Consider the following 27001-nt stretch of genomic DNA (forward strand, 5'->3'; position numbering starts at 1 on the left):
CTGGGGTATTTTTGGAGAAAGTCTTGGAAGAACTTTTCAAGGGATTTCTATAGGATATATTTGGAAAACTTTCTGGAGGATTTTCTTCAAGATTTCTGGGAGGAATTCATAGAGGAATTTCTCAAGGAATTTCTGGTAGTATTCGTGGAAGAAATTCTGAAGGAGTTCACAGATTTGTAATTTCTGGAGGAATTCCTGGAGAAATCCATGTAGGAATTCACGGAAGCATCTCTGGAGTAATTCCAGGACTAATTGCTGGAAGAATTTTCAAAGAATAACCTGGAGAAATTTCTGGGAGATTTCTTTAAAGAGTTCCTTGAATAATTCTTGGAGGAATTTATGGTGGATTTCCTGGAGCAACTCAACATTTCAAAACATGCCATTTGTTAATGATGTGATTTGAAAACCCAACTTGAATTCATCTTTGTTTTGCTTCATGACTCCCACAATTCCACAATTATATTCGGCGAGCATCCGCTACAATGAAAACGTGCTGAGATATACAGATACTACGATCCATACTTCAAAGATCATAGTATAGTGTGAAAAGGCTGGAATATCCCATGAACGTACCAAAAAGCATTATAGTTGTGCACTGAGGCTCCATCAGCAGTATAAACTACATTCCACGAGTAGTTTTTGACAATTAAAGCACGATACAGTATGGAGGTATTGTAACCCAATCATCAAAATGCATTGCGAGGTCTAATGGACATCAGCGTGAATAAATCTCTTGAACAGAGTGAGCACAAATGATAGTAGATCCAGTAGATCTTAACGTTGAACAATTCGTCATTGAAATCATCGTCATCATCAAACATTTGAAAGCAGTTTTTTCGTTCAAAACAAAAGTCTTTGCTATGAAAATATATTCACTGTACTCCACATAAGGAATAGAATGCAGTGAATATATTTTCATGGTCGATGTTTTGATTTACAGCGAGAAAACTGCTTTTTATTTTCCGAAAAATGATGACGGATGCTTGAGCCTTAAGAAAATGAATTCCAGAGTACCCAGACAACAATTTGATGCTGTACAAACGTTTTTTCAACTATTTCAAATCAGCCTTCATTTGAACAAAAGCTGAGCACAAGAGGTACAATCCCTTAAGGAGTGTATCGGAAAGTAGTTGAAAATGTTCAGGATGCTCTATCTCGAAGCTGGGTTGGTCTTTTTATTTCGGTTCTTCTATGAAATTTTCACAATATAGATAAGTTTAGAACAGCTTGGAAAAATTTGGAAAATGTTTAGTATTATTAAAAATATGGTTAAATGAAAACACTTCACAAAATAAAAATCTGCACAAAATGCAATTTTGTAAAGATTTTTCAACTTTTCAAAAATCTGTAGCAAATAAAATTTGTACGAAAAAAATCTGGAAAATATTGAGGCTTGATGACAGTTATGTACACATAATATATCATTCAACACCGACTTTCAAAATTCATATTTTCGATAGAAAAATCTCCTATATCTACAAAATGGTCCACTCCAAAACACATCTATTTTTTGGTAAAACTTTGAAGTTCTGCTTTAAATATCTAAAAAGTATATAAATTTCTATTTTTTGCTCTAACTTACTCGTCCATGAATTAAAAAAACATATCCTATATAAAAATGCCAATTTTTTTATATCATGTATTTTTTATTTGCGTAAACATGATTTGGAGGAGCATAGAAAAAAGGGGTTCCTCAGAAATGGCCTTTTTTCAGTTTCAAGAATTGCGCTTCAATGCAGTAGAGATTTTTTTTTTTATCTAGTTCGTTTATTTATGGCTCAATCGCGTTCAACGCTTTACGGAGCCGAGATTCATTTTTTGTATTCAATTACATACAACGATATTGCTTTCTTATATCAAGGTTAGTACTGGGAGGAGGCCAGGGTACTCGTGGCTGCTCGAGGTTAGCGGGTCACATAATTTTTAAGGAAAGGCATGGTCAGGATAAGGTTTCAGGGTTTGCTGTAGCACATCCGGGAGGTATCTTGGCTTTTGGCGTCGCCTCTGGTGTTGGCATGGGCTTGTAACGGATTCTCATCTGCCGGATGGCCAGGAACAAAACACAAAAGGACAAAACACAGAGAAAAAAAAACTGAAGCGAAAAAATACAGGGAGATTAAACCTTTATACAACACATGCGAAGAAACTCATAAATGGACCGCATATAGATTAGATCGCGGGTTCCCAACACATCCCTTACTGGAACAAAGGGTTGTCTACCTCGGGCCTCAAGGGTATCCAATAGTAGCGCTCTGGAGGCGTCATTATCCGGGCATTGCCAAACTACGTGGTCGATGTCATCATAACCGGAACCGCACTTAGGGCAAAGATTGTCGAGCGCAAGATTTATTCTATGCAAATGCGCGCCTAGCGAGTAATGGTTGGACATAAGTCTTGACATCACACGTATGAAGTCTCGACCTACATCCAAACCGTAATGCCACGCTCGCAAAGAAACATTTGGAATAATAGAATGTAACCACCGTCCCAGTTGGCCATCTCGCCAATCATGTTGCCAACTTTGAAGAGAACTCTGACGAACTAAATGGAAAAATTCATCGTGTGAAATTCTTCTATCATAGATCTCACCTTCCTGTGCGCCCACCTTTGCGAGAGAGTCCGCCTTCTCATTGCCATAAATTGAGCAATGTGAGGGGACCCATACAAAGGTAATCTTGTATGATCTTTCGACCAGTGCATACATCTGCTCTCTTATTTTTGTAAGAAAGTAAGATGCATGCTTTACAGGTTTCATCGACCGAAGTGCCTCAATCGAACTAAGGCTATCCGAGAAGATGAAGAAATGGTCTGCGGGCATGTTAGAAATCATCCCCAAAGCGAAGTCGATTGCTACCAGTTCAGCAACATAAACAGAACAAGGTTCTTGAAGTTTCCGGAAGGCGGTGGAATTTTCGTTGAAGACACCGAAGCCAGTGGATCCATTAATTCGAGACCCATCAGTGAAGAATCTCTTACAGGAATTGACATGTTGGTACTTTTCGTTAAAAATGCGAGGAATAGATATACACCGAAGTTGATCTGGTATTCCATGAATAGCTTGTTTCATGGACAGATCGTATTTAACAGAGGAACTGTCATTGGTGAAGTGTGCACGAGGAGGATTATAACCTGCGAGGCTTATGTCAGATGACATGTAGAATAGATAGATTCTCATGAATTTCGACTGAGTGTTCAGTCTGAGCATGTCTTCGAAGTTTTCAATTACAAGTGTGTTGCTCACTCCACATTTAATAAGTAACCTTAGCGAGAGTTCCCAGAAGCGGTTCTGAAGAGGTTTCACCCCTGCCAGGACCTCTAGGCTCGCATTATGCGTTGAGCGCATGCAGCCGAGGGCAATGCGCAGACAACGGTATTGAATTCGTTCCAATTTTATTAGGTGGCAGTTTGCTGCTGAGTGGAAACAGAAAGAGCCATACTCGAGAACAGAGAGAATTGTCGTTTTGTAAAGTTTTATGAGGTCTTCCGGGTCTCCCCACCATGTTCCGGTAATTGCTCGTAAAAAATTGATCCTTTGCTGACATTTTTGCACCAAATACTTAATTTGGGTACCCCAAGTGCCTTTTGAATCAAACCAGACCCCAAGGTATTTCGAAGTCAAAGATTGGTCGATTTCTATTCCCAAAAGATTGAGTTTCAGTTGGGCTGGGTTCCGCTTTCTGGAAAACACAACCAATTGCGTTTTTTGCGGAGCAAACTCGATCCCCAAACCTCTTGCCCAAATGGACAGATTGTTTAAGGAACTTTGCAATGGTCTTTGCAACATTTCTGCATGTGGGCCTTTTAGAGAAACCACAGCATCATCTGCAAGTTGTCTTAGCGTGCATTGTCCTTCCAGACAGCTATCAATGTCTTTAACCCTCGAGCGATCGCGCTGTTGTATTTTGTACAACACGTTGAAAAAATCTCGCTTTTTGTACTCAGCATTAGCGTGGTGCTGACGCAGGTAGTCAACCGCGCGAGTTACGGAAGGTTAACATAAAAATTATAAAGCAAGGGACTTAAACATGAGCCTTGGGGTAGGCCCATGTAACTAATTCTGGAAGTTGTCAGTTGCCCGAGATTGAAGCTCATATGTTTTTCTGACAACAAGTTATACAAGAAATTATTTAAAATTCCTGGAAGTCCACTATTGTGCAGTTTTTCTGACAATATTCCTATGGAAACTGAATCAAAGGCACCCTTAATATCCAAGAAAACTGAAGCCAGTTGCTCCTTTTCCGCATAGGCCAGTTGAATATCTGTTGAAAGCAACGCTAGACAATCGTTTGTTCCTTTGCCCTTGCGAAACCCGAACTGTGTATTTGAAAGCAATTTATTCGATTCAACCCAATGGTCGAGTCGCGATAAGATCATTTTTTCCAACAATTTCCTTAAACATGATAACATAGCAATTGGGCGGTATGAATTATGATCAGACGCTGGTTTACCAGGCTTTTGAATAGCTAGTACTTTGACCTGTCTCCATTCTGGCGGAACAATGTTGTTCTCCATGAATGAGTTGAACAGGTCTAGTAATCGTCTTTTTGCGATATCTGGGAGATTCTTAAGAAGATTGAACTTGATCATATCGCGTCCCGGAGCGGAATTATTTGATGAAAGAAGAGCCATAGAAAATTCCAGCATAGTGAAGGGTCTGTCCAGAGAACCGTCTCTTGAAGATGTTTCCCAAGAAATCGGTTGTGCTGGGACTGAGTCTGGGCAGACCTTTTTCGCGAAGCTGAATATCCAACGGTTGGAGTATTCATCACTCTCATTAGAAGAAGAGCGGTTTCGCATGTTGCGAGCCACTCTCCAAAGCGTTGTCATTGAAGTTTCTCTTGAGAGACCCTCAATGAAGTGTCGCCAATAACTACGCTTTTTCGCTTTCAGCAGGTTCTTCAGCTGTCTTTCGAGCTTAGCATACCGTCGTTGGGGGTGAGAATGGGTCAAAAAAGGATACTCAAAGATTGTTTGTTAAATAACAAATGCAATTAAAGTCGGAATAACTTTTTATTTAGTATGTATACTCTCCTATGTGGTAATGATAGTTCAGCAAGAAAGTATCACGTTATATGAATTGCTTAGTAAACTACAAATGATTGAAAATTGACCCAATCTCACCCCTTAGAGGGGGTGAGAATGGGTCAAAGTATTCGAAATCACCTATCTAAGAATATAAATTAATTTTATTGATCATATATAGTAAACCAACTAAAAACACAATGTTATCATGACGAATAAAAGCTTAAGTAATTTTAAAAGATGATTAATCCACCTAAAAGGGCTAATACAACCGAAAAAATGGTTGAAATTTGATAAAATAACGTTTGTATACTGTATCATCATTTTTAGCCATCATAATCATCCTCATTAAGAGTTTCAACCTCCATGAGAGGAGGGGAGATTACAATAAGGAAGGGGCGAAGAAAGAATGAAAGATTGATTATAAAAAAACATGCTAGTTTTTGTATACTGCATAAGAAATGTTTAACCAAACCCTCCGTTATAAACTCTTATGTACATCATTGGCCTCTATATTGCCAAAGCAAATCACTCCATCTCAAGATAGAGGGTCGTTCAAATATTATGTTAAGTCTATTTTGAGAGTCTACGATATTGCAGTACACTAAAGATTAGCTGATGATTAGAGGAGCTGTCCACACGCATGGGTGTATTGTTATAAATGATTTTAGGCACTAAACGTATTAACACACTCGTTTGACGCTTCTCGACATATTTTTGAAAGAAAGCGTGCTTCAGTGAAAATACGGTAAACATGGCACCACTCTAACGTCAAATGGGGACTGGATAACAAGTTGACGTTTTAGTTAAGGTTATGTGCACTCGATAACTTGCTTGACCCAATCTCACCCCCATTCTTAATATTTAGACATAGGGTCGAAAATATTAAGTTTTTAAATAAAAAGAGCAATGACAGCCCGCTTTTCTCATTACATCAACCAGGTAATACCTACAGCTAACCACTTATAAGAAAATTTATGGTTAGGTACTTGTGTTAAACATTACGAAGGAGAATTTTTTTCAGAGTGATTTACTAGTAGGTTCATCATATAAGTTTAGCCACAAATTTAACAAAAAACGATTATTGCAAAACATCTTATTCTGCATCATGACGTGTATAAATATCTCCCTTTTGAAATAATATAAAGTTTTCAATATAAATTAGCAATAGTTATTGAGCTATTTCAAATTTTATGTTTCTCCGTTTTGACCCAATCTCACCCCCCAGACCCATTGTCACCCCCATCGACGGTACTCTTGAAAAAGATCTGAAGTACCATGCCTACGAAAAGCTTTGAAAGCATCAGATTTTTAAGATACAACTGGGTGCAATCATCATCCCAGCCTAGTGTGGCTGGTCTTCTTTTGAAAGTTGCACTTGGAACTCGTCGTTTTTGTGATTCTAATGCACTCTTGTATATCAGTTCAGACAGGAATCGATACTCATCCAAAGGTGGGAGGGGGTTGAATGATTCGATGCCAAAAGATACCGCTTCTGCATATTTTTGCCAATCGATATTCCTTGTGAGGTCAAAAGGAACCTGAACTGGTTGGACTGACCTTTCACTATTATGCTTTATGGTGGTTATAATGGGCAAGTGATCACTACCATGAGGATCCTCGATTACCTTCCACAAGCAATCGAATGATAGTGAACTTGATCCCAGTGATAGGTCGAGACGACTTTCTTTGCCGTCAGATACGATACGTGTCACTTCACCTGTATTTAAAATCATAGAAAATGGCCGCTCTATTATCGTCATATGGTTCGCCCCACCCTGTACCATGTGCGTTCATATCACCCAGAATTAAAACTGGATGTGATAGTGCAGAAACCACATTCCAAAGATGACGGCGATTAATAGAAATTCTTGGAGGAATGTAAACGGAAGCTACGCAAAGATCTTTACCCTTTACGTTTATTTGGCAAGCGACGATTTCTACGCCAGGATGAGTTGGGATTGGAATTTTATAAAATGAGTAACTTTTTTTGATGACCAAAGGTACTCCTCCGTAATGGTCATCTCGGTCCTGGCGAATAATGTTGAAATCGTGGAAGTTGAGTTCGTCTTCAGAAGAAAGCCATGTTTCACAAAGTGCAAATATATCACAATCAGAGTTGTGAACCAAAAATTTAAACAGGTCTAATTTAGGTTTTAAACTATGACAGTTCCACTGTAGTACAGTGATCATATCTTGAACCTCGGTTGATGAATTATCCATCAAAAGATATGATCGAAGCAAGGAGGGGCCATGATTGTGTCAAATTCCGAAGATACTCTTCTACTGCTTGGAGAAAAATGTCTAGTATGCCTCTGAAGGAGTCGGAAAGTCCGAGGGCATCATATAAGCGATCCACAAGTGCCCTAAAAGTGAACAGTCCTCGTTTGGGCTTGATAGGTTTTGCTGAAATTCGAGGAGCTTTTGTGGCTTTTTTCTTACCACCTTGTCGAGAATTTCTTTTTGAAGTATACTTAACATTTGGAGGCGGAGGTTCTAGGTCCTTGCTACAGCAAGGAACTGCACCATCAGAGACCTGCTTCTTCGGAGTTTTTAAATTCCCTCCACCTCCTTTGGTAGTTGTCAAACTTTTGAGGGAAGACTTTAAGAAAACCTTTCGGCGCAATCCCGGGGAAGATGGTGACTTCCTTTTTCCGGATGCGTGTACCTCCGAAAAGGATCCACCCTCATCAGTTTCGCCATCGTCCTGATCATCGGAAGACAACTCCTGATAGGGATTTTCAACTGGGACAGCTGACTCAGACATTATAGCGGGCGGATTCGATGATTTCACCATTTCCGCGTATGTCTTCTTGGAGCGCTTAATTATGGAGCGACTCTCATTTTGAATACGCTTTTTATAGGCCGGGCATTTTTGCTACTCGTGTAGTTCTTTACCACAGTAGCTACATTTTTCAGCTTCCTGTGTGCAAGACTCGTCGAGATGAGCTTGGTTGCATTTGCCACAACGGGGCTTGTTGTCGCAAAAGCTAGCACTGTGACCAAACTGCTTGCAATTGGTACAGTTAAAAACCTTCGGCCTAATAAGACGTACTGTGTAAAAAGCATTATCAATTACAACAAATTCCGGGAGGACGGAGCCTGGGAATGTCACTCGAAAAGACCCTGACGGTGAGTAAACTTTCTTGTCACCTTCCATGGATGCCTTTTGAAGAGGTTTGCAATCAAGAATACTCACATCAGCGATCGACCTATTATTGAACCGGCCTACACCGGTCTTGATGTCATCGTAGGTCAGCGTTTCGTCGAGGATCTTCCCCTCCACCTCCACTTCTCGTGCATTTATGTATAGGGCATATTCACATGAGAACAACTCGTGCTGGACAATTTCATTTGCTGCTTTGTAACTAGGTGCGGTTACACGCAGCTTGGACTGTTTCACTTGGTGAATAACAGTCCCGGGATACTTACGCGTCAGCTCTCGAGAGATTGAGAGCACATTCAAAGGTTTGCATTTGCGCCGGAAATAGACAACCCAAGGCCCAGGCGAAGATGGCTGGTAAAACCGCGTCCGAGCAATAATATCTTTAGGAGGCGATCCGCCTCCATTCGGGTCATCCATGAGGGAGTACTCAACCGTAGGATTTCAATATAAGCGGAAAAATCAATAATAAACGAATTCAATTCAATATTCAATGCTATATTTAGTTTTGGTGCGAATTAAAGAAAAAAAGGATAAACTTATATTTATTGCGAAACGATACTTTTGACACACCCTATCGACAAACCGCAATGGGAGAGAGACAGAAGTGGAGCCAGCAAAAAACGACCTTGGAAAAAACACTAGTTCAAAGCATCAACAACAATTGAATGCGGAGTAGGTATACCTATAGGTATATGATAAACGTTTTCTACTTGATTAGCCGAGTCGAAAGACACCAGCAAAGAAAAAAAAAAACGTTTTCTACTTATCCGTTTGCTGCAGCAGCTGACCGTCCGCAACCGTAGGTAGGGAATAAACGCCTGCTGTGTTGATGCTGCTGCCGGAGTAATAAAGTCTACAATGCCGAAGTGACTTTATTCGCTGTTTGTGGCACGATACCTGGCAGATCTAGTCTACCCGGTTCGCTTCCTTCGATGGCGCTTTCACCTGAGCACAAAACTTTGCACTAAACCGAAAATAAACGCGATCAAAAACCCACGCGGGCGGTGGGGAAAAAGATCAAACTAATCCGCAAAGGTGCCGTGTGAAGAGATCGGGATCCTGTCAACCGACTCGTTTGAGCGCACAACAAGGAATGCAGTAGAGATTTCTCTTGAAAAAAATAATTTGCCTATATCATGAGGATTCTGGAGCTTATAATATTTGCACAAAAAAGTTAACAATTTTCGAACATTATCGAACTTTTTTCGCCATTTCAATTATTTAGAAGGTGTGCAAACATTTATAAACATGCGTACAGTAATCTAAGTTAAAACCCCATTTAAAAGAACATTTTTAGAAAATCATAAAAGCCATTGCTTTTTCAAGGATTAATACAGTATCTCCAAATAAAATTACTTAAAAGTTGTATTAAACTATTTTTAAGGCTATTGTAAACATATTCAACAACTTTACGATACACTCCTTATTCAGCATCTAAACATCTAATTTTGATGATTTTATCCAACCTTCAGCTGATTTGAGGTTCTTTGAAAAGCTGTTTTAAGATTTAATATGTGTTTAATCAGCAATCAATTGTGTAAACTTAAAAATAAAAACGCTTTCATGAGCTTATCTTTAGGTGCCATTAGCAGCTTCTATTTCCAGAAGAGATGTTCGGGATGTATAAATTAATTTGTGGGAAAAATGAGAATTGAACTCGGACCACCTGATTTATAGTCACTCACCTTAGGACCTACACCACACACAATTGTATACGTATCTTCGAAATTAAGTGCATTACTTGTTGTGTCTGAATAATCAAAAACATAAGTTGAACTAAGCCTGTATTGAGGCTGAATATGCGATGTGGATTTTACGAAAACATGCTTGGGTCAGCTGTCAAAAAATAGTTGACTGAAGGCTGAACAACTGATGATTAAATCTGCGTGTTTGTGTATGCTTTAAAGCTGGTTACACAGACGAAAAATATTCTATTCAGCTTGGTATTCAGCCATTTATGTATTGCTGATTAAAGAGGTTGAACAAATCATACTTCAGTCCAATATTCAGCAGTCATTGTGTTCAGCCACTGACACCATTAACTAGGCACTGTTCAGTTAATACTCTCACTATTCAGTATTCATTGTTTCTTGATTTGTTTGGATGACATAGATCACCCAATTCATGTACCTGCAATTTTTTGGGGGTGCTTTGAGGCTTTTTGAGTACCGTAGACTATGTTTTGTGATCATTTATTGTGTGTAAAATTTGGTTTATAATGTTGGATTTGTGAGATAAAATTCGGAGTACTTTGGAGGTCTTAGAATAGCTCTAGGATAAAAACTTCAACAGACTATGATGGGTAGTGATACATTGCATGTCAAGAATCCATCAAAGCTATTGATGATTGGCAAAACAATGAAAGATATATTTTTTTAAACGAATAAGATATTGAATTTCTACCAAAAGTAGATCGTCCCGGGTGTTTACGGGCTAACGAGCTTTTTAACCCGGATCTATTTCATCTTGAAACCCACTCTTATCTTCCCTTCCGAAGACATTTTGTGAGTTTGTCGAGAGTGGGCTTCGATCCCAGGTCCTCGACGTGACAGTCACATGCTTCAACCATCACACAAGGTCCGCATAACTGCGTTTGCGTTAGTGGCTGTTCGGTAGAGGTTCACGATGGTGCATGGATGTTCTCGAAAAAAAGCCCTTCCTTCCGAAAGGTGAATCAGTCGTTTTCCTGCCGAATCCACCCATTCACTCCGAACCGTGCTCGCGATCACAATCGCTCGGCGCAAACAGCCAAAATTGAAACCTCAACCAACCCCATTTGTTGGGTGGAAAATCGGCGTGCGTGCGCCTTGACTTATAGCAACCGCTGCTGGCGCTGGCGCTGGCCCTGGCTGACTGCCCGACTGTTGGAAAATCAAAAGCTCCTCACTGACGCTCAACGATGGTGGCTCCGGCTCAGTCGAAAAAAAAAATCACTCAAAACCGGTAATAACAATAGAGCTTCGAGCTCGCGATAGTGCAGTCAGCGCGCCGCGAATCGACCTGGGGCGACTCCTCTTTGGGGGGCGTTGATTAATGATCGCGCATGCAAGGTATAATAGCATTTCCAAATTAATGTATTTGAGTGATGCCCCCCTACGGCGATGATGGTTGTGGGTATCAATCGAATTGCGACCAAGTGAGCTCGCAATGTATGCGGGGTAGCACAGTAGTGCACTCATTTTTATTACAACCATGTAATGGAAGTCGAGGAAATTGAGGCCGCAACCCGACAGTGAAGTGCAGAGAGTGCGGTGTGTAGAGTGTTTCGTAATGTTTTTAACGAAAAATTAATGCCTTTTAAAGAAATGCTTTGGAACAATTGAGGGCTATCGGCGTCGATGATCAGCAGCCAACAGCTAACGGGCTATTGGTATTTGGAAGTACGTGGTGTAACGTGAGCTGAATGGTTTTTGGGGTGATTAAGTTGTTGGTTTGGTTGATGTGCTTCTGGCTGATGTAATTCTGTTGTTTGAAGTGGGTTAACGAACTAATTGATCTTTTTCTAATGGTGTAGCTTCAAATCGGCCTGAGGGTTAGTTAAAATTTCTATGAATGTAGTCATGAATAAATTCTTTAGCCAAAGAAGTCGAAGAAGAATTTATAGCTTCAGACCGATTCAATCCTCCAAAAACTAATTTAAAACCTTTATAAAACCAAGAATTTTAGTTAGACAAATCCCATATTGTAAGAACCATGAAAGAAAAAACTATTTGCAGATTTTAGACCCTTTCTTCTGCAAGAAAAAAATATCAATAAAACTGCCTAAAGGTGCGGGATGGGTGGGCACTAAATGAGATTATATTTTTCGCACACCTTTTCGCGGTTCGTTTATGCTTTTTTTTCCTGCGGTCGGTAAGTTAAGCTTTCAACTACGGCTCACACAGTAATAGCAGCGTACAGCAGGTGTGCGTGTTCACGCTTATCGAACAAGTTGAGTTTTTTATTCTCGTTTATCTACCAGAACATTGTAGCCACTCACTTTCAAAGAGTGTGAAAGTGAATTCACCAACAGCCTTATGACTGCAACCAAGTGGGCACTTCTTTAAGAATCATCTTCAAGAACGGTTAAACCGTTACATTTCAAAGCCAAACAGCTGACAGGCTGATGATGAGGTGGTCACGCAAAAGCTGTTCTACCTTAGAAGTTTCTTTCCACCATGCCCAGAAGGTGGCTGTTAATCGGTTGTAAAGGTGGCGATGATGATTCACTTACCTTCGGGTAACTTTCTTTCACGTTCGTTAATGCTGCCACGGGTGATGACTTTGGGGCGAAAAAGTTCCTGAAGGTCAGGGGTTGATGGGCAGTATCCAGAAGCGGAATTTGTTGGATAAAATGGTGGTACAAACCTGAAACAGAGAATGATAATGAAATTAAAGATTGTGTTTACGGGTAAATTCATAAGTTCATACTACTCTTAGTACCCCTGGAGAAATTTTCTTCAGGAATTTCTCAAGCAAATTTTTGAAAAAATGTTTCGCCAATTTCCTTCAGCCATTTCTAAACCAATTACTTTAAAATCTATTTCGGCCATTGCTTTAGAACTTGCTTCGAATTCTCCTTTAAGAGCCATTCGAAGCTTCTATTAGAAATTCCTCCAGCAATTCTTTTAGAAATTGATTCAGAACTATTCCAAAACTTCTTAGAGAAATTTACAGCAGCATTTCCAAAAAAAAAATTAAGAAGAATTCCTTTGGAAATTGTGAAAAAAAATTTAGATGTTCGAGGGTTCGACTGTTTGGATGTAACGATTAGGACACACATGAAAAAAACTGGACAGCTATCTCTAACATGTGGAAAAGAATTACATGCAAATTGAAGAGCTCAAGCGTAAAACAGCCTTAATGGAATACAGTATTGACTACCAACACAAATTTAATCTCGATAAGACTAAAATTATAGACAGAAGTACCAACACAAACACATTAGGCTTTTAAGAGATGTGCCACATCTACAATACCCAAAACACCGTAAACAGAAGAGTAGACACACAAGGACTGAACTCAACGTACGCAGCTATTTTACACACAATCAAATCTCGAACCTATAGTTCCACAACAATATCGCATAACCATGAAAATAGTCAAGACTCAAACCATACACACAAGCTATCCTAGTAAAAATAACCCTACAGTTAAAGAAAATAGCTACTCCTTCCAAAAGTGCAAAAATTCAAACAAAACGGTGATTATGTTAAGTAAATGGACAAATTTAGCACAAAAACGAATGTAAGTCAATAACCAAAAAATAATAACAACCATAATCACTAAAAAAACCCTAATTAATCCACCTAGCGGTAATGGTGCCTTTCTCGTGCTTTAAAATATCCTTTCAACAAAACTCAAGCGACGTGTTGATAACATTGACATAAATACAAAATGAAAACTGCTTGCTAAATCTACTCAATATGGATACATTTTATATTAGCATAACATCCAATTTTCAGAAAATGTAAGACAACGATCCAAAATTCAAACCAAACATATGTTAGGAAGCCGCAAAATTTCGAAACGTCATTTTAGATTTTCCGGTCATCATTTTCTGACTCCGGATATGTACCCCAACTAAACTAAGCGCCATCTTGGATGTTCTGGTATTCATTTTTGGACTCTGCACCTAAAATTACATAAAATAGTCACCGTATTGAATTTTGGCATGTCGTTTATGATTTTCTGGTTACTAGTTTTGGACGAAGACCAGCATTCTTCCCCATTCAAACTATAGTCATATTGCAGACCTTGTGAAACACCACACAGCTTGAGTTTTCTGATTATAAATTCGCAACACAAGCAATCAAACTACTGTCCGAAACAAAAATGTCAAACGAATGCACTTCACGACGATAGCGGCTTCGGGAGACGGTTCGGCTTTTGTTGTTCCTGTCTTCTTCCATAATAAGAGCTATGTTGCCCATCTGTGTGTCGTATTCAATGCAACATGCAAGACTAAACTAATATTAATATGCATAATCGGAATTGGCTGAAAATCTATGCGTAAAGCTAGAATTAGACAAATTTCATCGTATCAGATGACATTAATTTGACCCTTTCTTATGTTTATTGATCTTCGTTCTACTGCTCGGTGTGTAAAAGGTAACGGTAGCGCACGAATGTAACAAAGCAAGCTGACACCCGACTGCGGCAGCGAAATGAAGGTAGTACACGCAAAAAAATCCGTTCCGATATATGTGCACTCCCAATCACGGCAACGGGAACAAACGGGAACTATGCATAGCAATGATAACAACAATAAGAAATGTACGCCGTGAACTAGATTTCACGTTTTCTGGAACGCCCATATTGACAGCTGGAACTAGTTCCAGTTCACGGTGTATATTTGCTTGTTCTCATATTTGCGTTTGTTTGTTCACGTTTATCAGAACGGTTTTCTGTGCGTGTAAAAAATGTCGAATGTTTACAAGACTGGTCGTGATTTGATGTACCGCATCCATGGGTTTGGTTAAATTTTACATTTTACTACCCGGATCTGATTCCGGGTAACTACCGGCTGAACCAAATGTGGTCTGACACTATTGTCTTGTTAACTGTTCATCGGTTAACCAAACACGCTGCAAATTGAAGGTGTCACATGCAGGGTTTGACAATTTCGACGGGACTCTCGGAACCAATTCCGGAACACTACCAGTTGTCTCTAGTGTGATCTAAGGCTATTTTCTTGCTGTTTATCAGGTTATCGCAAAAGCCACGATTTTATGTGTCACATGCCTGGATTTGGATTACTTTTATATTTGGCCTCTTCCGGCCACTCAAAACCGATTCCGAAACACTTGCTTGCCGTTCATTAGGTAATCTATAGAGCCGCTATGTGATGTGACGCATGCACGGGTTTGTTTCTCTTTCAGATTTGACCACTTCGGCGGGAGACCCGGAACCGGTTTCGGAACACTACTGGTTCAGATATGGTCTGAGATGTTTTCCTGCTCATTGTCCATCAGGTAATCGAAAATGCTGTGATTTGATGCGTCGCATGCATGGGTTTGGTTCAATTGTATATTTGGCCACTTCCAGCGGGACGCCCAGAACCGGTTCCGGAACACTACCGGTTCAGATATGGTCTTAGACTATTTTCCTGCTTACCGCTCATCAGGTTATCGAAAATGCCGTGGTTTGATGTGTCGCTTGCATGGGTTTGATGCATTTTCATATCTGATTCCTTCCCGGTGTACCGTTCCGGAACACCTAAATGGCCATATCTCCGGAACGGCTGGACCGATCCGAACCAGTTTCAATAGGAAACAATGGGACCAGATTCCGCGTCTAATGAACCGTCGGTCATTGAAATCGGTTGAGGTTTACTGCCAAAAAGTGATCTGTTTTTTTGTACACACTCACACATACACACACACACACACACACACACACACACACACACACACACACACACACACACACACACACACACACACACACACACACACACACACACACACACACACACACACACACACACACACACACACACACACACACACACACACACCAATCATTATGAAAAAAAATTATAACGGCATTGCCAAATCATGCCTTAATTTATAAAAGTTTTCCCAAGAACTCGCCATGGATATTCCTAGAAGGAAATTGCAATGCGTCTCCAGTAACTATGCTAAAAAGATATCAGAAGCTGTTTACGTTTTGGAGGTTTTGCATTCAGGACTGGAAAAGAAATCTGTCCGGACTCTTCAAATCATTTCACCAAAAATTCTACGAATTACTTATTATTTTCATCCTGGTCCTGGTCCTTCAATGGTCCTGTCATTAATTTTACCATAAGCTTGCTGAGGATCTCCCACAGCATTTCGGAAGATTTGTCCGGAAATTTCCAAAGATAGATGATTCGGAAGGTTCCGCAATTAATCCAGGAGTTCCGCATAGTTCAGCAGCTCTTCAAGGAAACGCACCATTAGGCTATTCGTCGGCTCTACCAGTAACGGATTCGTTTGGAACATCATTTGCGGGAGCTGGATTGCGAGTCCTGCAGTAGGACCAACTAGTGCTGAACTCGCAGCGCGCTAGGTAATGCCTCGTGAGCTTCCCAAGTTCAATGGCGATCCGCAGGAGTGGCCTATCTTCTACTGTTCTTTCAAGAACACGACGGAGGTGTGCGGATATACCGACGCGGATAATTCGGCCCGTCTACAACGGAGTTTGGGAGGTTCCGCATTAGAAGCCGTACGAAGTCGTCTGCTGTTACCAGCGTCTGATCCATATGTGATGAATACGCTCCACAAACTCTACGGGCGGCCGGAAATTCTGCTCTGCGGAGCACCTGAATACGATTGTGGCCTATGGATTGATTGGCCATTCAGAACTTGGTCGATCCCATCATCTTGGCCGATCAGCAAGCACATTTGGCGAACCCAATGTTGCTTCAGGAGTTGGTCGATAAGTTGCCCACATCTCTCAAGATGCAGTGGGGAACCTACAAGCAAGGCGTTGCATATGTCAACCTGGCGACATTCAACAGTTTCATGGCAGGACTTGTGAATTTGGCGTCGGAGCTCACTATCGACGTGGACTGCGCACAGAACCAACACAAGCAAGTTCGCGTGGAGAAGCCGAAGCCAAGGGAGAAGTTGTTCACTCACGCTAACGAATCGTCCGATGCCCCCAAGAAGGAGAAGGACACGTCGACAGAAAGGTCTGTTTTAAAAGCCTGCTCGTATTGCGGAAAGGATAACCACCAGATCCTGAACCGTTCCAGTTTCAAGTCTTTGGATATAGGAGCGAGGTGGAAAGCCATGCGTCAGAAAAATCTGTGTCGTCTGTGTTTAGTACCGCATCGAAAATGGCCATGCCACTCGAAAAAGGAGTGTGGCATGGATGGCTGTCGTTTTCGGCATCATATGCTATTGCACAATAACCAGAAAAGCCGAAGCGAATCCGCTGAGACAACGAAGCCAACCGAAGCGATACAGCACAACTGCCACCACATGAAGTTGTTCTCTCTCTTCCGTTGTCTGCCAGTCACGCTTTACGGATATGGGAAACAAGTGGAAACCTACGCGTTCCTGGATGACGGATCATCGTCTACTTTACTGGAACAGGCAATTGCAGTTCAGTTGGGGATTGATGGAGAGCCGGACAACCTTTGGTTTGGATGGACCGGAAAAATCGGCAGACATGAGAAAAGTTCCAAAAGGATCAGCGTGGAGATTTCCGGAGTTGGAAAACAAAACACATTCCAGTTGAGCATCTTACGGACGGTTCGTGAGCTAGGACTTCCTAGTCAAACGTTAAACTATTCCGAGCTGTCAAGATCCTATTCACACCTGCAAGGTCTTCCACTCAACAGTTACGTGAATGCAAGACCCAGTATGATCATCGGCATCGAGCACGTGCATCTTCTTACCAGTCTGAAGCTTCGCGAAGGCGGAAGGTGCGATCCAGTTGCAACGAAAACTCGCCTCGGCTGGTGCGTCTACGGAAGAAATTCTGGAAGTGAAGGATCCGTGGAACACGTCGGTCAGGAGATGAGTAACAGTGATCTGTATGATTCGATGAAAAAGTTTTTCGCCGTTGAAGAAGCTGTGGTCACGAAGCACCTTGAGTCCGACGAAGATCAACGAGCGCGCAGCATTTTGTAGACAACTACAGTCCGCTGAGGATCTAGAATTGAGTCTGGTTTACTGTGGCGAAAGGACAATATCCACTTTCCCGAGAGCTACAAGATGGCGATGAAAAGACTCCTGGGGTTGGAAAAGCGTCTGTCCAAAGATTCGGAACTTCGACAAGGAGTGAAGGAGCAGATCAACAGCTACGAGCAAAAGCAGTACATCAGTAAGGCTTCAACGGGAAGAGGTCGGCAGTCTGGATACTCGACGTGTCTGGTTTCTACTGCTGGGAGTAGTTATCAATCCCAAATAGCCTGGCAATATTCGGATGGTATGGGATGCGACCGCAAAAAAAAAGCCTGCTTCAACGACATGCTGCTCAAGGGTCCTGATCTTCTTGTGTCGCTAGTGGACGTTTTGCTGCGATTCAGACAGGGGAAAGTCGCCGTGTGTTCTGGCATCCGGAAAATGTTCCTCCGAATCCTAATTCGCGATGAAGACAGTTGGTCACTGTGCTTTCTTTGGAGAAGTAATCCGGAGGAACTACGTGAAGTCTACGTGATCAACGTGGCGATATTCGGTGCAACCAGCTCGCCATGTACAGCGCAGTTTGTGAAGAACTGGAATGCTTCTGACTACAGCGAAAAATACCCCAGAGCAGTGGAAGCAGTGACCAAGAACCACTATGTGGATGTGTCCTTGACAGCGTCAACTCGATGGAAGAAGCAGTACAGTTGGAACAGCAAGTGCAAGATATCCATGCAGCAGCCGGTTTCCAGTTTGGGAAGATACTGTCCAACGAGAAGGCAGTGCTAGACCGACTAGGAGAGACGAGTACAGCGATCAGTAAACCACTGCCAGTAGACAAAGACCGAATATGCGAACGTGTTCTGGGCGTCATATGGATCCCGTCGGAAGACGCATTCACATTAAATCAACAGGGATTGGAGGAAGTATTAGGTGCCGATTGGGCAGCACCAACAAAGCGACAAGTCCTGCGTATTGTGATGAAGCTCTACCACCCCTTAGGACTCATTGCACTCTTCGTCGTCCAAGGGAAGATCCTGATGCATGAGATTTGGCGAACAGATACTAGCTGGGACGAGCCTATTGCGGATCAGCCACGTGAGCTTTGGATGAGGTGGATCAAACATTATCGGCAGATCAACGAAGTGAACGTTCCTCGCTGCTTCTTCAAGGATTTCTGTCCGCAGCAAGTCAGCGATATTCAGGTCCATGTGTTCACAGATGCGAGCGTGTCAGCTTGTGCGTGTGTGGCCTACCTTAGAAGGACTGGGAACGGAGAGAGTCAGTGTTCGTTGATTGCAGCGAAGACAAAAGTTGCACTTCTACGAACGTTATCCATCCCACGTTTAGAGCTTCAGGTTGCCATGATGTGTTCCCGTCTACTGCAGAACATCTGCTCAGCCCTTATCATCGATATCCACAGATGTTTCCTGTGGTCAGATTCAGCAACACTTCTTGCTTGGCATCGCTCCGGTAGTCGTCGGTATCATCAGTTCATGTCTTTCCGTGTTGGCGAAATCCTGTCGTTAACCAGTGTGGATGAATGGCGCTACGATCCTTCCCGCGAAAATGTTGCGGACGATGCCACGAAATGGAATGGGGGGCCTTCATTCGATCCGAGTTGCCGTTGGTACCAGGGTCCAGCATTTCTGCAAGATCCGGAAAGTCAGTGGCCTACGGAACGGCCAGGAGATACAGCGGAAGCAGATGTGAGCACTGAAGAAATTCGCCTTGTTGCCGTACACCGAAAAGTTCAACGATTTTCCAACTGGAACAGACTGCTACGTGCGACAGCATATGTTCACCGAGCTGTAGTAGTATGAAAGCACTCAACGAGCGGGACAAGATCGCTTAAAGTACTCAGCCAGAGTGAATTTGCGAAAGCTGAAGAAACACTTTGGCGACAGGCGCAAGCACAGGCGTATCCGGAAGAAGTTCAGCTGTTGGAAGAAGGACAAAATGTGGCAAAAGGCAGTTCAATTCGTGCGCTGTCTCCACTCCTGGACGAAAAAGGAGTTCTACGGCTTGGCGGCAGATTTGAACAAGCTCCATCGATTTCATATGAAGCGAAGCATCCTGTCGTGTTGCTGAGAAGTCATCGGATCACATACCTCGTTGTGCTCAGCTTCCACCAACAGTTCCTTCACGCAAACACCGAGACAGTGTGCAACGAGTTGAGGCAACGGTTCTACATTCCGAGGATGCAGTAGTGCGGAGCGTATGTCGTAGCTGTCAGTACTGTAATATTAAGAAAGCAGCTCCAGTTCCACCGATGATGGGACCGCTTCCGAAAGTTCGTCTGACTCCCTTCATCCGTCCATTTATGTACGTCGGCGTGGACTACCTGGGCCACTTCGAAGTAAAAGTCGATCGCAGTATTGTGAAGCGGTGGATATGTTTGTTCACGTGCCTCACAGTTCGACCTGTTCATTTGCAGCTAGCACATAGTCTGTCAACGATTGGAAGCATTCTCGGACAACGATACCAACTTTGTGGGAGCCAGTCGTCAGTTAACAGAAGAGATCCAGCGAACCAAGGCCATCAACGAGGATTGTGCGGCTACGTTCACCAACGCCCGTACGCAGTGGCACTTCAACGTTCCTGCAGCCCCGCATATGGGAGGTCCGTGGGAGCGGATGGTGAAGTCTGTAAAAGTAGCATTGGCAGCAGTCTCCGACAGTCCGCATAATCCGAGTGACGAGGTGCTCGAAACCATAATGCTGGAAGCAGAGAGGATCGTTAACAGTCGTCCACTGACCTACGTTTCCTTAGAAGCATCAGATCAAGAAGCGCTCACTCCGAACCACTTCTTGCTGTACAGTTCAAGCGGCATAAAGCAGCCAACAGTTGATCAGTCAGTCAGTCTCCGAGACAGCTGGTCAGTCGTCAGGAACATCGTGGACGAGTTTTGGCGCAGATGGGTGTTGGAATATTTGCCAATGCTAACAATGAGGACGAAGTGGTTCGAGATCGTGAAGCCGTTGGAACCTGATGGCCTGGTCGTGATAATAGATGAACAGACACGGAATAGTTGGGAAAAAGGACGGATTCTGGAAGTTTTTCCGGACAAATCAGGCCAAGTTCGACGTGTAGTAGTACAGACAGCTCGAGGAGTCTTCGCCAGGCCGGCAGTGAAGCTTGCAGTCCTGGATGTTGCGAACAACGACAAGAAGGAGGATGAAGTCGCGCCGGAAACGGAAGTGGTTCAACGACCTCCAGTGCCTCGTTCCATAAGCGGCTTGACAGTTTGCGGCCGTACAGCGTACACCTTTCCATTCGCCTGATCGAATTCTTCCGGTTGAACCATGTACATACATACAATTCCTCATTACCACGTTCGCTTTGCAAGTGAGCAGTTACCGCATCAATCTGGTCCGCATCAAGGTCAAGCTTCACCGCCAACGCCATGAGATAACGAACCGTTACGTATCTTACCACCGGAGAATACACCTCTTCGTAGGAAACGACGGTGTTCTGTGAACAGCCTTCGACCAACAGTCTTGCCTTGAATCACTGTACGCTTCCATCGGAACCTCGCTTGATCGTGAATACTCACTTGTTACGAATTGTCTTACGTCCTTTGGAAAGATCGGTATACGTCCATGTTCGATTATTCCTACGTTGTGCTCCAAAGTCTTCTCGTCGGTGAATCCTAAATAAATATGCTCGTGCCATATGGCACGTTGCTCCCGAGTCGAAATACCACGCGTCGTTTTTAACGTCTCCTATCGCGAGGATGTTGTACAGTCCTTTCGGCTTCGACTTGATGCACTCCATACATTTGGCAGCGAAATGGCCTTGGTTTCCGCAGGCCATTCTACGCACGCATCCTCGACCATCAGCATCTTCTCTTTCCTTTTCGACTCACCAGGATACGTGCTTCGCTCCGTGGTTTTCCCCGTCATCGCTACATGTCTTAGGATCTTTTTCAATCATGACATCTTGTGGGATCTACCCTTCGACTGCATGCGACGTTTGTTTTGCTCCAGAAACCTCCAAACCCATGACCAGACCATGGGTTCCGGCAGTCTTGATCACCAATAGTGCCACCAACCTGGAGTCATCTACCTTGAATCCAATCATCACTAGCTTGTGGCTGGTAAATTCTCATCAACTCGTTCACGTAATCTATCGTATTCTTTGAGCACTTCCACAGTTATTAATTGAAGGGCTTTCTTTGCCTGCCATTGCATGAACTTGTACATTGTGAGGCAAGTACAATGCTACACTAAATATGCCCAGGGAGTTTAGACAATTTTTTCGACCGGAACGGGAATCGAACCCGCCGTCTCCGGATTGGCGATCCATAGCCTTAACTACTAGGCTAACGGGAGACCCCAGATCATGTCAGAGTCTTCGAAAACTTCCATCGGTTTCTTCCGAGCATCAGCTGCATCTGCCGCCGTGTTAAATTCCAGAACATCTTCTTCTTCTATTCGAATTCATATGGATTTCTTGACACTTCTACTTCTTTCCGGTTACGGACTGGGCCCATAACCGTTTGTCTTGGTAATGAAAATCGGTCTGAATAAGCGCGATGATCACTTTGGGTGGCTTAAGAGGTTTCACGGGCGTTACATGGGTTTTCAGAATGTTCAAAAGTGCTAGAACAGTGCAGAGTGGTTTTAGAGGTGGTTCAAGGGGTTCTCAGAGGGCTTCATGGGCATTCCAGGTAGTTACAGGGCATTGCAGGGGTTCCGGGAGGTCTCATGGAGCTTCATGAACTTTCCATGGTCTTTTACGGGAGTTCCAATGCATTCCAGAGATTGTCCTAGGCATAAGCGGAGCCAGCTTTTTCTCTTTTCTTACTCACTCTCCTAAACATACACGAGAAAGAGCGGGATGAAAGAGGGGGCAAGCTGCCTCCTCTTCTATCTTTCTCTCTCTCGTGCATATTTAGGAGAGTGAGTAAGAAAAAAGAAAGTGCTGGCTCCGCGACTGGTCCTAGGAGTCTTAGGGGGTTTCAAAGGGCTTCAGAGATATCGGAGGCATTCCACGGGTGTTTCAAGAACTCCCAGGGACGTTACATTAGACTTCGAAACCCCCTGAAGGCGTTCCAGGGGTGTTCGAAACCGTTCCAGGAGTGCTCCAACGAGTGTAGGGGATTGAGGGAGCGTTCCAAAGGATTTCATGGGGATTTAGAGGCCTTCCGTGGGACTAAAGGGGATTTCAGGGTGTCCTTGGTGGCACTTCAAGGGATCTTATGGTGTTTCAGGAGGTTTCAAGGGGTATGCGAGGGATGATTCAAAGGATTTTGGTGGTGATCCTTGGGGTTTCAGTGGAAAGAAGTTTCAAGGGCGCTTTCTGGGGTATTCGGGGGTGTTCTAAGTGGCTTCAGGGGTTATCAGATGCGTTCCATCGCTCTAAATCTGTTCCAATGGGTTTCATGAAGTATTAGGAGCTTTCCAGGGATTTTCAAGGGCGTTTTAATGGGGTTTCAGGCATTACAGTGTGTCCCAAGGACGTTCCTGAGATGTTGCAGTGGATCTCATGGGGTTTCAGAGGCATTTCGGAGGTTTCAGGAACGCACCCGGGATATTCTAGAGATGTTCCAGGGGGTCTCAGGGATTTCATGGGAGTTCCATGGAGTTTCAGAGATGTCCAAGGAGTGTTCCAAGTGGGTTTCAGGAGATTCGTTCAGATCAGTTTCGGGGGTGTTGAGTTTCAAGGGGTTTCAAGGGTATTCTAAGGTGTTTCAGGGGTGCTCTACGGGATCACAAGGTGTTTTAGGGGCGTTCCATGGGCATTCCAAGGTATGTATCCCAGACATTACTTGAAACCTTGACATGCCTTGAGCCCCCCTCTGAAAATCCATTTAACCTTCGGAACTCCCAGAAACTCGTCCGTAACGCCCCTGAAAGCTCCTGAAAAGCCTTGATATCCCTTGAACTCCTCTGAAACAGCCCTGACTAGGGGTTTCAAAAGCGTTCCATGGGGCTTCAAAGGGTTTCTAAGGCGTCTCGAGGGTTTCAGGAAAGTGCCATTGAATTCTCAAGGGATTTCCGAGACGTGCGAGGGGTGTCATAAGTGGGTTTCAGGAGATTTCAGGAGCGTTCCAGAGGTTTTCAAGGGGTTTCAGGGGTGTTTTGTTGAGTTTCAAAGAGTTTCTCCCTTAGAAGTCCCAAGGAACACCCGTGAACTCACTCAAAACCATTCTGAAATTCCCGTAAAACTTGAAAATGTAAATCTGACAAGTTCGTAAAGTTTCAAATACCGGATGGAATCGTTCAACAATCGGTAAAAATGAGCTAACATTAGGATGAGTTAGCTTTAGGAAGCGTTTGTCATTTGGGTGGCAGACTTCCAGTTTAAAGGTTCTATTTTTCTTACCTTGTTCTTTTTTGTTATAGAAGGTATAGAAGGTCTAGTTCGATGTCATTTGAAACGAAAAATATAAAATTCTTTGTTGGTTTTGACCCGTCTTTGCTTTCTTGTCATAGCCCAGCGCCTTGATCTTAGTTCTGCTAGTGATGACTCGTCATGTCTTCCGAACTTCACCGGGAGCTCTAATGGCCACACTCAATTCACTCCACTCATTAGCGTCAAAGGCGTCTAGTAATAGTCCTTCAAAGGAAAAAGACAAACAGGAAAAAGAACCGCACCGGAAAAGGGTTCGGTCGACAAGACAGAATCCATTATCGCGTCACAGTTTGCCTCTTTTTCGACGCGAATGGGCGTGTAGCCTAACGCCTCATAAAATAGATTTTCCTTTCACGTTTGGTAATGAACGATGACAGCCAGGAAGCATCTCCTGATAGCTAAAAATGTCTGCAAGTAGGTGTAAGTAAATGATAACCGGGAAATCTCGAGAAATTGATTCCGACTTATGCACCCGGATGCGCCCGTCTGCAGTTATGCATTCTCCAACCGGGAGCTAGATATTCCCGAGCAGAGATATTGGAATTTCCTCAAACATAATTTCCATTCATATACGCTCGAGCGGAGATAACCCGGAAAAATTCCGCCTAACAGATCCGATAGGAATGAATATATAGCTAGAATAGGGCGATGACGTAAGGTGCTGCAAGGGCCAACGCCATCCATTCGCCAAGCCCAAGGGATTATCCGTTTCGATTACCTTCCTTCCTTGCTTCCATATGTGTTCGTATCCGATGGTGGTGGTGAAAAGTTCGCTTGCAGATGAACTCTTGGGAAGTGCACTTTGCTCGGGAAGGACGAACAGCGTAGCGAGCCACCGCACCGGGGGGTCACTTGAAGACGGGTGGATTGTGTCTTGTTAGATAGTGTGGCCCTCGTCTTTCAGTTGGGGATTTCCCTATTGTATCTCACCCACTTGCTACACCCCAAGGTTGGCTGCATTTTATGGATAGGTACCGTTGATTGGGGTTAAACTGAACATACATTCCTAATGTCTTAAAGAGTTCCTGTTCCAGGTCCTGTTTCAGGTCCTGTTCCAGGTCCTGTTCCAGGTCCTGTTCCAGGTCCTGTTGCAGGTCCTGTTCCAGGTCCTGTTGCAGGTCCTGTTCCAGGTCCTGTTCCAGGTCCTGTTCCAGGTCCTGTTCCAGGTCCTGTTCCAGGTCCTGTTCCAGGTCCTGTTCCAGGTCCTGTTCCAGGTCCTGTTCCAGGTCCTGTTCCAGGTCCTGTTCCAGGTCCTGTTCCAGGTCCTGTTCCAGGTCCTGTTCCAGGTCCTGTTCCAGGTCCTGTTCCAGGTCCTGTTCCAGGTCCTGTTCCAGGTCCTGTTCCAGGTCCTGTTCCAGGTCCTGTTCCAGGTCCTGTTCCAGGTCCTGTTCCAGGTCCTGTTCCAGGTCCTGTTCCAGGTCCTGTTCCAGGTCCTGTTCCAGGTCCTGTTCCAGGTCCTGTTCCAGGTCCTGTTCCAGGTCCTGTTCCAGGTCCTGTTCCAGGTCCTGTTCCAGGTCCTGTTCCAGGTCCTGTTCCAGGTCCTGTTCCAGGTCCTGTTCCAGGTCCTGTTCCAGGTCCTGTTCCAGGTCCTGTTCCAGGTCCTGTTCCAGGTCCTGTTCCAGGTCCTGTTCCAGGTCCTGTTCCAGGTCCTGTTCCAGGTCCTGTTCCAGGTCCTGTTCCAGGTCCTGTTCCAGGTCCTGTTCCAGGTCCTGTTCCAGGTCCTGTTCCAGGTCCTGTTCCAGGTCCTGTTCCAGGTCCTGTTCCAGGTCCTGTTCCAGGTCCTGTTCCAGGTCCTGTTCCAGGTCCTGTTCCAGGTCCTGTTCCAGGTCCTGTTCCAGGTCCTGTTCCAGGTCCTGTTCCAGGTCCTGTTCCAGGTCCTGTTCCAGGTCCTGTTCCAGGTCCTGTTCCAGGTCCTGTTCCAGGTCCTGTTCCAGGTCCTGTTTCAGGTCCTATTCCAGGTCCTGTTCCAGTTCCTTTGTTAATATGATGTTCCTGTTCTTATTCCTGTTTCTGTTCCAGTTCCAGTTCCATATCCTATAAAAGTTCTAGTACTTGCTCCAGTTACAGTTCCAGTTGCTGATCCTGTTCTCTTAATAGTTCCAGTTCCTAATCCTGTTCCTGATCCTATAACAGTTCCCTAACAGTTCCAAATCCAGTTCCAACTCAGATCCAGCTTCATTATTGTTCCTGTTCCTGTTGCAGTTCCGGTTCCAGTTCCTATTCTAGGTCATATTCCTCCTCCTATACATGTTCAAGTTCCAGTTTCAGTTCCTATTGCAGTTTCAGTTACTAATCCTATTCTTGTTTCTGTTTCTGTGACTGTTCCAGTTTTTGTTCCACTTCTTGTTTCAGTTTTAGTCCCTGTTTCAGTTTTGTTCCACTTCCTGTTTCAGTTTTAGTCGATGTTCTAGTTCTTAATCCTATAACAGTTCTAGTACATGTTCCAGTTCCAGTTGCTGTTCCTGTTCCAGTTAATGTTCCAGTTCCTGGTCTAGTTCTTAATCTTGTTCCTGTTCCCTGGATAATCCCAGTTCCCTTAACAGTTACAGTTCATAATCCTGTTCTTGATCTCATAACAGTTCTCTAACAGTTCCAAATCCAGTTCCAGCTAAGATCCAGTTTCATTCCTGTTCCAGTTTCAATTCCAGCCCCTGTTTATTTTCCTGTTGCTGTTCCCATTCAGTTCTTGTTCGTAAATGTTTCCGATCATGTTCTAGTTCTACATCCAACACCAGTTCCAGTTTCTGCCTTTGTCCCAGTTTAATTCCTTTTTCTGTTACTAATCCTGTTCCAGTTACAGATCCAGCTCCTTTCCAGTTCCTCTTCCAGTTCCGGTTCCGGGTCATTTGGCCGAACG

The 27001-nt window shown here is 43.5% G+C and overlaps 3 protein-coding genes across 4 annotated transcripts in view; 1 reads left to right on the forward strand and 2 right to left on the reverse strand.

Moving 5' to 3' along the window:
• The window catches only part of LOC109432921 (uncharacterized), a 527049-nt gene that overhangs the window by 379528 nt on the left and 120520 nt on the right, over window positions 1–27001 (reverse strand). Inside the window, exon 3 of one of the 2 annotated variants that reach the window (XM_062845151.1) lies at window positions 12402–12535. The exons of the other annotated variant lie outside the window; for it this stretch is intronic. The gene's annotated coding sequence lies outside the window, so the exon portion shown is untranslated. The remainder of the gene's footprint in view (window positions 1–12401; window positions 12536–27001) is intronic. 2 annotated transcript variants of the gene reach the window in all.
• Window positions 17875–19639, forward strand: LOC134288923 (uncharacterized). Its single transcript, XM_062854857.1, has 3 exons — window positions 17875–18365; window positions 18464–19493; window positions 19562–19639. The coding sequence occupies exons 1-3, from the start codon at window positions 17875–17877 to the stop codon at window positions 19637–19639; spliced, it is 1599 nt and encodes a 532-aa protein (XP_062710841.1).
• The window catches only part of LOC134288928 (zinc finger protein 853-like), a 3014-nt gene continuing 1083 nt past the window's right edge, over window positions 25071–27001 (reverse strand). The window contains exon 2 of the mRNA XM_062854860.1: window positions 25071–26093. Coding sequence (XP_062710844.1) covers window positions 25071–26093 — 1023 coding nt within the window. The remainder of the gene's footprint in view (window positions 26094–27001) is intronic.

The sequence above is a fragment of the Aedes albopictus genome, chromosome 1 (genome assembly GCF_035046485.1).
Source record: "Aedes albopictus strain Foshan chromosome 1, AalbF5, whole genome shotgun sequence".
In the NCBI taxonomy this organism is placed as follows: Eukaryota; Metazoa; Arthropoda; class Insecta; order Diptera; family Culicidae; genus Aedes; species Aedes albopictus.

Coding starts and splice junctions, on each gene's coding strand:
- LOC134288923 (XM_062854857.1), top strand. CDS start 17,875: ATGGCGATGAAAAGACTCCTGGGGTTGGAAAAGCGTCTGTCCAAAGAT. Junction 18,366..18,463: donor AGCTCGCCATGTACAGCGCA/GTTTGTGAAGAA, acceptor TGTCCTTGACAG/CGTCAACTCGATGGAAGAAG. Junction 19,494..19,561: donor GAGATACAGCGGAAGCAGAT/GTGAGCACTGAA, acceptor CAACTGGAACAG/ACTGCTACGTGCGACAGCAT.